Genomic DNA, 13,047 nt, shown 5'->3' with positions numbered 1-13,047 from the left:
GAAAAGGTCAGTTTTCATTCCTATCCCAAAGAAAGGCAATGCCAAAGAATGCTCAAACTACCGCACAATTGCACTCATCTCACATGCTAGTAAAGTAATGCTCAAAATTCTCCAAGCCAGGCTTCAGCAATATGTGAACCGTGAACTTCCTGATGTTCAAGCTGGTTTTAGAAAAGGCAGAGGAAACAGAGACCAAATTGCCAACATCCGCTGGATCATGGAAAAAGCAAGAGAGTTCCAGAAAAACACCTATTTCTGCTTTATTGACTGTGTGGATCACAATAAACTGTGGGAAATTCTTCAAGAGATGGGAATACCAGACCACCTGACCTGCCTCTTGAGAAATCTGTATGCAGGTCAGGAAGCAACAGTTAGAACTGGACATGGAACAACAGACTGGTTCCAAATAGGAAAAGGAGCACGTCAAGGCTGTATATTGTCACCCTGCTTATTTAACTTCTACGCAGAGTACATCATGAGAAACACTGGACTGGAAGAAGCACAAGCTGGAATCAAGAGTGCCGGGAGAAATATCAATAACGTCAGATATGCAGATGACACCACCCTTATGGCAGCAAGTGAAGAGGAACTCAAAAGCCTCTTGATGAAAGTGAAAGTGGAGAGTGAAAAAGTTGGCTTAACATTCAGAAAACGAAGATCATGGCATCTGGTCCCATCACTTCATGGGAAATAGATGGGGAAACAGTGGAAACAGTGTCAGACTTTATTTTTGAGGGCTCCAAATCACTGCAGATGGTGACTGCAGCCATGAAATTAAAAGACGCTTACTCCTTGGAAGAAAAGTTCCTAGATAGCATATTCAAAAGCAGAGACATTACTTTGCCAACAAAGGTCCGTCTAGTCAACGCTATGGTTTTTCCTGTGGTCATGTATGGATGTGAGAGTTGGACTGTGAAGAAGGCTGAGCGCCGAAGAATTGATGCTTTTGAACTATGGTGTTGGAGAAGACTCTTGAGAGTCCCTTGGACTGCAAGGAGATCCAAGGGACTGGATATTCTGAAGGAGTATCTGAAGGAATAGTCAGTCTATACTGAAGGAGATCAGCCCTGGGATTTCTTTGGAAGGAATGATGCTAAAGCTGAAACTCCAGTACTTTGGCCACCTCATGCAAAGAGTTGACTCATTGGAAAAGACTCTGATGCTGGGAGGGATTGGGGGCAGGAGGAGAAGGGGACGACAGAGTATGAGATGGCTGGATGGCATCACTGACTCGATGGACGTGAGTCTGGGTGAACTCTGGAAGTTGGTGATGGACGGGGGGGCCTGGCATGCTGCGATTCATGGGGTCGCAAAGAGTCGGACAGGACTGAGCGACTGAACTGACTGACTGAACAAACCCACTCCAGTGTTCTTGCCTGGAGAGTTCTGTGGACAAAGGTTACAGTCGATTGGGTCCCAAGGAGTTGTACACAACTGAGCAACTAACACTTTAGTTTTATTTACTCATCAAAATTAAATTTGGAGCTTCCTGGGTAGCTCAGATGGTAAAGAGTCTCCCTGCAATGTTGGAGACCTGGGATCTATCCCTGGGTCAGGAAGATCCTCTGGAGAAGGGAATGGCAACCCACTCCAGTATTCTTGCCTGAAAAATCCCATGGAGGAAGAGACTGGCAGGCTACAGTCCATGGGGTGACAAAGAGTCAGACAGGACTGAGCAACGAACACTGTAACTATAAGAATGTACATAGTTACATTCAAGTATGTAATCCAGTATTGTTAACTATAGTCATTATGCTTTACATTAGATTCCCCAGAACTTATTCATCATATAACTGGAGGTTTGTATCCTTCACTCCTTCTTCACCTCATTTCTCTTGGTTATGTTGTTGTTTAGTTGCTTAGTCGTGCCCTACTCTTTGTGACCACATGGACTGCAGCATGCCAGGCTTCTCCGTCCTTCACCATCTTCCAAAGCTTGCTCAGACTCATGTCTATTGAGTTGATGATGCCATCCAACCATCTCATCCTCTGTCATCCGCTTCTCCTCCTGCCTTTGATCTTTTCCAGCATACTCGGGTTTCTCTTCAGATCATATAAATCTTTCTTGGTTATATTTATCTTTAAGTACTTTGAAAGCTATGTTTGACTACAGTCATTACAAAAAGTATTTGACATGAAAAGACTTTTGACTCAGTTATCAAGTTCTTTTCTTGCCCTCCTTAGTACCTATTCCTGTCCTTGAGTCCCCTTAGATGTCTAGATTCCTGATGCCATTTCCTGGATTTAAGACCTTCTAGAATTTTCCTTCTAGGTCATTTTTTGAGTGCATTAGTCAGTTTTAGTCAATGTATTACTTAGGACTAATTCTTTGGCAAATGGTATAATTCAGACTAGATTAAGGGAGAAAAGGGAATCATCCAGAAATCTTAGGAGCTTCAGGCACAGCTGTATCTGGGTGTTAAAATGTTTTCAGGCATTCTCCCTATCATTTGGCTGCTCCCCTCTATCTGACTACACTCTTCTGTAGTCTTTCCCTAAGAGATGCCAAAGTAGTCACTAAATTTTCAAAACTTAAGTCCCACCACTCTAACCTTTATCTCATAGGGGAAAAACCTGGGTCACACCTACGCGTGAATTATCCACTATGAATAAGGAGATGGAATATGATTATTGGCTAGTCCAAGGTCATATGTCTTACCCTGAGGTCAAAAGATAGCCACGTCCAACCTTCGCAACAGGTTGACTGAGAGTGGTGGAGGGAGGCTTCCCAGAGGGTGAGTGGACTAGGGACAAGAAAGCACTCTACGCACTGATGCCCACTCTACCTCTGCTTGTCTACAGTCCGGCTGGATGGGATTGCCTGATTTCCAGCTCTTCCTCTTCTCCCATTTCTACTCCTGGAGACTATTCTTCTTTCAGCAGGAAATTTAAGGAACTCTACGATAATAGTTTGGAGAAGGCAATGGCAACCCACTGCAGTACTCTTGCCTGGAAAATCCCATGGATGGAGGAGCCTTGGTAGGCTGCAATCCATGGGGTCACTAGGAGTAGGACACGACTGAGTGACTTCACTTTCACTTTTCACTTTCATACATTGGAGAAGGAAATGGCAACCCACTCCAGTATTCTTGCCTAGAGAATCCCAGGGACAGGGGAGCCTGGTGGGCTGCCATCTATGAGGTCGCACAGAGTCGCACACGACTGAAGTGACTTAGCAGCAGCAACAGCAGGATAATAGTTTAGGTGCTCTGATGACCAGCCTCATTTTCAGTCCCTTATGACCAAGGTCGCATCTTTATCTGTCATACTACATTGGTCCCTATCACATTACCCTGTGGTATTTTCTCCATAGCACTAGTTTACGCTTTCCTTCCATGTTTTTTTTGTTGTTGTTGTTGACCTCATTGATTCTGCTTGCTCTGTTTCTCTTTCAATATTATTTCAGCTGAGTTTATACCCCTGACTCTATTTAATGATCCCTCTCTGTAAGTTTCACTTCAACATCAGCTTCAGTTGCTAATGACCTCATCCTCTATGTTCCCCAACTTATATATTCCAAAGTGGGATTGTGTTGACTCTGTAGGGGAGGGATGAATAATTTACTCTTCTAAGTTCTCTCCAGGATCTCTATAACCAAAGACAGATTAACAACTAAAAAACAAACAGAAGTTTATTAACAAGTATACCTCATGTATACATGGGAGATACCCAGGGAAAAATGATTAACTCTCCTAGGTGGGTTAGAATTCAGGCTCAAACACCATCTTCAGCCAAAGACAAAAGAGAAAAAAGTGTGGGGAGTCAGTAACTAGGGAGGTGACCAGGAAAAAGAGGAGAACAGGATTATGATTTGTTGTGAAGATTTAAATGTGTGCCTTCTACACTGATAATATAATTTAGAGTCTTCCTTTTCCTCCTAGAATGGAGATGGAGACACCCTTACAATCAGATTTTTTTTTTTAATTAATGTAAATTTCACTTAAAGGGTGACTTCTACTCTGTTTTTAGATTGTTTCCTGTGTTGTCTGCTGTTTCTTAAAATCAGCAGCTCAAAATAACCCTTGGGCCAGAGGCATATTTTGGAATGCTATATTCTACTATCCTTCAAATGTAAACTATCTTTTAGCCACATCATATATCCACGATCAGCCTACAGATATTTGCGTGCTGTGTGATTGCTCGGTTGTGTCTGACTCTTTACAACCCATGGACTGTAGCCTGCCAGGCTCCTCTGTCCATGGGATTTTCCAGGCAAGAATACTGAAGTGAGTTGCCATTTCCTCCTTCAGGGGATCTTCCTGACCCAGGGATTGAACCCGAGTCTCCTGTGAGTCCTGCATTGGCAGACGGATTTTTTTTTTCCTTAACCACTGAGCCACCTGAGAAGCCCCTGTGGATGACTAGGCGCTCTAAATGTGCCCATTTCTGCTCCTCCCAGTTTTGGCTGAGGGAAGAGAAGGTTTGTTCTGTGCACAAATCATGGCTTCAGTAGGAATCCCAAACAGGGCAGCTTCCCTTATAACCTTATAACGGCTGTGGGCAGATCAAACACTAACATTTATAGACGTGTCTGGAGAATACCTCTAGAGATGCCACTCTTATAATGTGTTAGAAATGTTTGCTTTTAATCAAACAGACTGAATTTTCCACAGCCCCATTATTTCCCTCAGGACTCCCTGCTTCTTATAGGTCCTAAGTTGTTTCAGCCCACTGACAAAACTCTCCAGACCCCAAATCCTTCTTCTCTCCTACAAGAGCGTTTTCCACCTCTTTTTTAAACTACCTCTCTCTTCTCCAGTCATGGCCAAACACCTCCTTTAGATTAAAGAAAGAAGAAGGAACATTTTGACATTTATCCTTGACTCATGCCCTGTGGCATTCTTCCAGGGGAGCCTGAACATTGATGAAGAGTTTATCCTGAGACAGTTTGACATTAACTATCAGAGCAAACCATGCTATAATGTGCTTCACACAATAAGACCCAGCAAAGTTCCTCTGGAGCTAAAGAAAAGGAGTGGGCTAAATAAACTGCAGGAACCACAGTTGTTCCAGAAACTAGACTGTGAGCAGAGACTTCGGAAACCACAGGTAATTGCAAAAAAGGGAGAAGACTGAGAGTCAAAGAAAATTAAATTATATCAAAATGTTAAATGTTCTTGAATTCTGGTACCTCAGAAAGCACTGACCTTTTTCAGTAAAATTTTTGCAAAATTCTTTGATGTTTAATATTTGTTCTAATAAATAAACATCTGTTAAGTGAGTGAATATTTAATACATCTAATGAAGTCAGTTATACAAACAAGGCATGCCATTTAGCATTATTGGTGATATCTGAAGAGTCATTAGTTCTTTTTATGTGTTTTATGTATTGAAACAATCGGTTTGTTTTATATGTTGAAACTTATCTCATGCGTTTTACATGTTGAAATTCCAGTAGTCAGTAGAACTATACATGTTTTTATAGTAAACTATAATATGTTTACTATTATAAGAGTAAAATGCTGCAGTCAATGACTGGGGACGCTGTTCCTGTCCATAGAATTCTTGAATTTTTATGGTGGTGTTTTTGACCACAAACCATCATTCTTGACCACATGCTTGCCTGATAATTAACAAATCGCTCAGTTTCCCAGCACCAGTTTCCTGTGAAGACAGAACGAGGAAACAGTAGAAAAAACAGGCTGTGTTCCAAAAGGAAGTACTATGAACCCCTAAGAACCTTTCTATACAATGTGTTAGGGCAACTCTATATTTACAAGTCAAATTGTGCCAGTCCGACAGCAGATTCCAGTGCCTGTGTGGGAGTTGTGGGGTGAGGTGGTTATACAGTTTGCTTCTCTGAAAGTGAAGATAATAATTACCTTCTGTCTTTTATACTAAGTGCGTGTTCAGTTGCTCAGTTGTGTCTGACTCTTTGCGAACCTCATGGACTGTAGCCCACCAGGCTCCTCTATCCATGGAATTCTCCAGGCAAGAATACTGGAGTGGGTTGCCATTCCCTACTCCAGGTTTGATACTATTTTTCCAATGTTTTTGACACAGTAACTTTGCCGTTTATAATTGAACATAATCAGCTGACCTAGTTTTACACTCATGATGTTTTCCACCCTTGACTGGGTTGCATAAAATTTATGAAAACTGTGCATTCTGTCACTAATATCAGCAGTTTAAATTTTCCATTTTCCACTCATCTTTCTAAAGTGTAAAGTATAAAATGATCCTGGGCAGGCAAATTATATCCACATGGTTCAGGCACATGGGGCCTGAACCAGTGCTTGTTCTGAATCTGAGCTGAATGAAATTGCGCAAGTCCCTGTACTTACAAATAATTGCACAAATACTGCTTTATAAAGCATGGTGCTTATTGCCAAAATCAAACTTTTGACTGGCAGATGGAGGATCACTGTGCAAAAGTTCAAATAGATTTCCACATGGTATCATTTTCCTTTGGCCTGAGGGACTTCCTTTAATACCTTTCTTTGATATCTCCTCTGCCTGCAATGCAGGAGACCCATGTTCAATCCCTGCATCCGGAAGATCCCCTGGAGAAGGGAATGGCAATCCAGTCCAATATTCTTGCCTGGAGAATCCCATGGATAGAGGAACCTGGCAGGCTATAGTCCAGGTTCACAAATAGTGAACCTATAGGGGTCACAAACAGTCAGACACTACAGAGTGACTAACACTTTATATACACGTTACACTCAGCCAGTGTAGATCTGCTGGCAATGAATTCTCCCAGCTTTTCTAGGTCTGAAGCTATCCTTATTCTTCCTTCATTTTAAAAGGTATTTTTATGGGTATAGAATTCTAGATTCAAGAGTTTTTTGTTTGTTTTCAGTACTTTAAAGATGCCCCACTGTCTTCTTGGTTGTATTGTTTAAATCTTATGTCATTCTTTGTCACTGATTTTGAGTAGTGTGATTATTATACACATTGGTATTTAGTTCTTCATGTTTTTTATGCTTGGGGTTTACTAAGCTTCTTTGATCTATGAGTTTATAGTTTTCAACTATTGGGGGAAATTTTGGCCATTACATGGTCAAATGTTTTTTCCTTCAACCCCCTCCCAGGACTCCAATCACATGTAAATTAGGTTGCATGAAGTTGTCTTATAGATTACAGCTGCTCTGTTCAGTTTTGATTCTCTCTTCTCTGTTTCTATTGCTATGTCTTTAAATTCTCTAATTTTTTTCCCGCAGAAGATTGAGGGCAAGAGGAGAAAGGAATGATAGATGATGAGATGATTTGATGGCGTCACTGGCTCAACGGACATGAGTTTGAGCAAACTCAGGGAGATTGTGAAGGACAGGGAAGCCTGGTGTGCTGCAGTCCGTGGGTCACAAAGAGTCAGACAGGACTTAGTGACTGAAGAGCAACGGACATCTAGCGAGTAGAGACCAGGAATGCTGCTGAACCTCTTGCGGTGCATAAGACAGCATCCTCCCCCCACCCTCAACAAAGAATTACCCAGCTCAAAATGTCAATAATGCCTAAGAGACCTAATTTTAATCCAGCAAATGTTTAATGAGCACCGATTGTGTCCTAAGTATTGTTTTAGATGCCAGTCTCAGATGCTTACATTTTAGAAGGTGAGAGGTGAGATAAGCAATCAGAAAAATATTTAGGACTTCCCTGGTGGTCCAGTGGTTAAGAATCCACCTGCTAATGCAGAGGACATGGGTTTGATCCCTGATCCTGGAGCATCCCACATACCGTGGGGTACCTAAGCCCATGCACCACTACTATTGAGTCTATACTTTAGAGCTGCAATTACTGAGCCCACAAACCTCAACTACTGAAGCTTGAGCATGCTCCAGAGCCCATGCTGTGAACAAGAGATGCCACTGCAATGAGAAGCCTGCATACCACTAGTAGAGAGTAACACCTGCTCACTGCAACTAGAGAAATCCCACTCACAGCAACAAAGACCCAGCACAGCCACAAAGAAAAAAAATATTTAGCATATCAAGTGGTAATAACTGCTGTTAAGAAAAATGAGTCAGGGAAAGAAGACAAGCAGTATTGTGATGGGGGTTACAGTTTTTGAACCGGGTGGTCAGGGAAGACACAACTGAAAAGATGACCTGAAATAGATAAGGAGTGAGCCGTGTGGATGCCTTGGGAAAAAGCACTATGGAGAGGGAACAGTGAATGCAAAGGTGCTGAGGCAGCAATGTGGCAGGTGCTCTAGAAATAATAAAGTGGTCAGGAGGGTTGGAATGGAACTCATAATGCTGAATCCAGCTCTGAGAGGGATTGCCCTCCTGTGTGTTCGGTCCCATCCTGTCTTCCTCAGGCAGGTGTTTCTGGCTTGACTCTAGAATGGCCCACACATTCCACCTCATAGTTTAGATATGAGTGACCCCAGGGACTCAGTCCATGGAATTTTCCAGGCAAGAATACTGGAGTGGGTACCCATTCCTTCTTCAGGGGATCTTCCTAACCCAGGGATTGAACCCGAGTCTCCTGCATTGCAGGCAGATTCTTTACCATGTGAGCCACCAGGGAAGCCTGAGAAGAGGGAGGAGCAGGATCTTTGTGTTTCATATCTCTTAGTCCTGTGCAAACATTAGACCTCCTTCCATGATGAGACAATGAGTGGGTATTGCATCACAGCACTGGGCTATGAACTAACAGATGAACTGATGTTGCCAAAATACTGGCCCTCTGTGCACCAATACCAAAAAGAAATATGGGGACGGAGTTTTGGAGGAAAGAGAGTCACTTTATTTCTTTGCCAAGCAAAGAGGGAACATGGGAGGTAAGTGCCTCAGAAGCTGTGCCCTCCTTCCTGGGGAATAGGGAGAGGTCTTAGAATCAGGACTTGTAGCCAGGGTAGGTGATAAGGGTGAAAACAGTGGAGGTCTTGTATTTTTCTTTCTTCTGCAAAAATTTCAAAAGGGCCACAGCTGGCGTCAGGAAGCTCAGTAACTGGGTCTGTTCTCTTCCAAAGTTATCGACTGGTGACCTTCTTCCTGAAATGAAGAATGCTACAGGGGAGTGTTACAAGAGAGTGTGGGGGAGAAAATGCCAGATGCAGGATCACATAAAGGATACAGTTCACATCAAGTCAGAAAGTGATTAAGGAATTAACTTTGTGAAGGACAAATCTAGTTGCATATTCTACAGATTAGTAACAGTTAAAACTGCAATTGCTTAACTTTTACAGACTTGGTTTGCTGTCTCTATGGCTATTAACTCCTTCCTTTGTTTCTCTTGCTTGTTAGTAGGAAAGAAAAGTTTGATTTCTTTTTTTTTTTACAACATGAAGACTTTATTTCATAACACTGAAATAGTCAACATTTTACATTACACATGTATTTTTGAGGTATTCACCCATTTTAGTGATTTCACATTTAAATGATTTCACATTTAAAGAATTGTGCAGCCATCACTGCAACCCCATGTTAGGATATTCCCATCAATCCACAGATCTTTCAAGCTCATTTCCAGGGAATCCTCTTTCCTACAGTCTGCTTCAGGCAGATCTACTTTCTTTTCTTTATATTTGTCCAGAAAAGTTTCTCTTTTTGTTGTAACACTGAGTCATGGGAGAAAGAAAGACAACATCTCTTCTACCCCTTTCTCTCTTTCAATTAAAGAGACAAGAGATTGGTGGTGTTGAATAGCATTTGGATCAAAAGTAATGTACCATTTACAAAGCTGAACACAGAGCTGGACTAATAGGTTAATACCATTATTTTGATTGAGTATTATTGAAGGTCATTACCCTTCATTGAAATATTTGATTTCTAGCTGTTTTACATAGTTCTTTCATTTTTTCTTCCCAATAACCCTATGGGGTAGATTGCGGGGAGCGAGCTCCGCCCGTCGCAAATGTCATGAGGAAGGAGGCTTGGCATACGCAAAGGCGGGATCAAGCCTCAGGGGTCTCCCTGGAAGCATCTACCCCCAAAACCAGAGTCTGCCTACTTTCTGCTTGTGCTTTCACCTACACCTCTGACTTTACGGGGGGCTGTCCCCCACTACCTCTCTCTGAAAAAAGAGTTAGCTTACAGCTCCAGTTAATAATTCCTGGGTGTGACAGTGTTTAACCTACAAACTCCTTTGGAAATCCTCTAGCCTGCCTGAATAGGTTTTTCCGGCCACATGTGATTGTTCAGAGCCTCCCAACTGTGAGAGGCAGGAGATGTTCTAAACTGTCTAAACACAGATTCCTTTGAGTAGTTAAAAGATTGATTAGAAATTGTATTGGTGAAGGGTTTTTCACTTATTGGGCCAATGTTTGCTGCTAAGTCTCCATACTCCTCACCTACTGTGTCCTTGGCAGTGTATTGATTGATATAATGGGTGTATAGAAAGGTAAGTAGTAGCCTCAATGTTTGTAACCTTGGACCCTTGAGTTAATTCTTTTCTTGATTGAGCCCACCTCACCTTTGCCCTATAGGAATGCAGCTTTGTCCAATGGTTTTTTGGAGGCTGGTGCCTGACTTTGGAATAATCACCTTTAGAGAAAAATAAGTTTCTTAAAATGTTAACAGGCCTCCTGGCCAGAAGACGATGTAATTCACCTGAACTTTTGCATATGATAAGTTTGAAAGCCTGGCTTCGATTAGGACCAGAAACCGCTGTCCTTGCATGACTCCACCCCTTCCCCCATTATCCTCTATGCACAACTTAAGGTATAAAAACTACTTTGGAAAATAAAGTGTGGGCCTTGTTCACCGAAACTTGGTTTCCCCATGTCGTTCTTTCTTTCACCTTCTAGCTGAATTTTTCCTCTGAGGCGGGGAAGCTCGTCAAGCCTACTAATTTTGCCTGGGCTTCTAAGATCCGACCGGGGAGTCCTTAGTGTCTCCTCTCCTTTGGGAGAACGGGAGGACGCTTGCGGTCTTCGTAGGTGACGTAAATTCCCTGCTTTGGAAGTTTATTCAGCCTCTTTTCTCCACTGAATTTCCTCACTGAGCTGTCCTCATCCTATTACTCTTTATATCTTTGATAAAATATTTAAATAAATAGGTCGCCGACGCCGTCCCCGCTTCGAATACCCTGGATCAGCCGGGGCTGGACCCCGGCAGTAGATAACTATTATCTCTATTTTACAAATGAAGAATTTGAGTAACTTGTCCATGATCTCATAGCTACTAAGTTGGAGAGGGCTGGATTTGAGTCCAGGTTTGTCTAAATTGAAGGCCATGCTTACCTACCACATTATTTTCTCAGTCGTAAACTTTTCATGTTTGTAAAATCAAAGCCTACTGACACTTCATAAAATGCCTTGGAAAGGAGTAAGCATAAATTAAAAATAAATGGTACCATTTTCACAAGTTTAATTTTAGATTTATTGAAATGACAAACCGAACAAATTAATGAAATTGGGAATTATGTTATTTGTACAGAAACCTCATAAACCAAAGTGGGTGAAGATGAGATATGGAGCATGGTATCTGAACCCCAAGTTGTGGAAAAAGCAAAGAGCTGATGAGCCTTTGGTTGACCCCAAGGTCTTACGTAAAGCTCAAGATGAGAATTTTAAAAAGGAGCTACAGGAGCAGGTATGTGTGTATGCTGAGACTTGATCATCTGACCTAGAGCAACTGCCACTTCATATTGAGTCAAAGTCTCTGGAGAAATTCAGAGGCTGCTGAAAGTCTTGTAACTTGCGCATTGAATTTGACAATGAGAAAGCCAAGTCATTTTATGAGGAATATGTAATAAGCAAGACTTGAAATCTCCTAGCTTCATGGTAGACAAAATGTCTCTAAAGATGGGGCAACCACTCATTGTCCTCCTACTCTTCCTGAGTCCATGGATAAATTGGTTGTTCAAAGGGTGGTGTGACTTGGTAGGACCATCTCAGTTGAGAATGGATATAATGTCATGAGTTCTCTTTGAGTGAAAATGTGAGGTTTTGTTTTGTTTTGTTTTTTAATCAGCAATGAATGAATGTTAAAATTGTGATAAAAAAAAAAAAACTACTTTTATGCCATTCAGCAGAGTTGCAGGATCTCTCTGAGAGAAAAGGGACAAAGGTTAAGCACTGTTTGATGTTACAAAGCACCAAACACACAACAAGGATACGTTCTGGTTTTACTGTAGGTAAGCTGTGTGCCTGCCCATCTCTAGTGAGCAAGGACCTGATGGAAGAAGATGCTCACTATAGTCCTGAAATTTTGGAAATTTTGATGCAATGCTTATACAGGACTCTCCTGAGAATATTTGTGATCCTCTTCTCTGGATCAGCAGATTCAAAACTTCTCCCAGATAACATTGTAAAAACATTTCGAAAACATAAAATGCTATAAAAGTTTGGCTACTCATTCATTCAAAAGTCACTCATCAATTACCTCCTTTTGCTTGGAAAGCTGAGGCAGAAAGTATTTTATCTTTTCTAGAACTGGGTATGAAATTCTTATTTTCAAATGGGAAACATGACATGAATTTATGAGCCCAAGATGCTTATATATAAGCTTCAAAATAAATAATATTAGGCAGAGTTTCTTGTCATACAGTTTTTGAAGCTGCCTATCTAAATTTATGTGAGTTTAACATATGACACACTAGCAAAGTAATGCTCGAAATTCTCCAAGCCCGGCTTTTTAACAGTATGTGAACCGAGAACTTCCAGATGTGCAAGCTGATTTAGAAAAGGCAGAGGAACCAGAGATCAAATTGCCAACATCTGCTGGATCATAGAAAAAGCAAGAGAGTTCCAGAAAATCATCCACTTCTGCTTAATTGACTACGCCAAAGCCTTTGACTGTGTGGATCACAACAAACTGAAAAATTCTTCAAGAGATGGGAATATCAGACCATCTGACCTGCCTCCTGAGAAATCTGTATGCAGGTCAAGAAGCAACAGTTAGAACTGGACATGAAACAATGGACTGGTTCCAAATCGGGAAGGGAGTATGTCAAGACTGTGTATTGTCATCCTGTGAGTATATCATGCGAAATGCCAGGCTGGATGAAGCACAAGCTGAAATCAAGATTGCCGGGAGAAATATCAATAACCTCAGATATGCAGATGACACCACCCTTATGGCAGAAAGCAAAGAACTAAAGAGCCTCTTGATGAAAGTGAAAGAGGAGAGTGAAAAAGCTGGCTTAAAACTCAACATT

At 41.6% G+C, this 13,047-nt stretch overlaps 1 protein-coding gene across 5 annotated transcripts in view; it reads left to right on the top strand.

Moving 5' to 3' along the window:
* Window positions 1–13,047, top strand: part of FAM47E (family with sequence similarity 47, member E) — a 34,783-nt gene that overhangs the window by 15,626 nt on the left and 6,110 nt on the right. For 4 of the 5 annotated variants that reach the window (XM_010838140.1, XM_010838137.1, XM_010838139.1 and 1 more), the window contains exons 5-6: window positions 4,849–5,049; window positions 11,325–11,480. In XM_010838140.1, coding sequence (XP_010836442.1) covers window positions 4,849–5,049; window positions 11,325–11,480 — 357 coding nt within the window. The remainder of the gene's footprint in view (window positions 1–4,848; window positions 5,050–11,324; window positions 11,481–13,047) is intronic. The other variant, XM_010838138.1, reaches the window with a different exon arrangement.

This window comes from Bison bison, unplaced genomic scaffold (assembly GCF_000754665.1).
Source record: "Bison bison bison isolate TAMUID 2011002044 unplaced genomic scaffold, Bison_UMD1.0 scf7180017864092, whole genome shotgun sequence".
Taxonomy (NCBI): Eukaryota; Metazoa; Chordata; class Mammalia; order Artiodactyla; family Bovidae; genus Bison; species Bison bison.
This window is presented reverse-complemented; position numbering and strand designations above follow the sequence as displayed.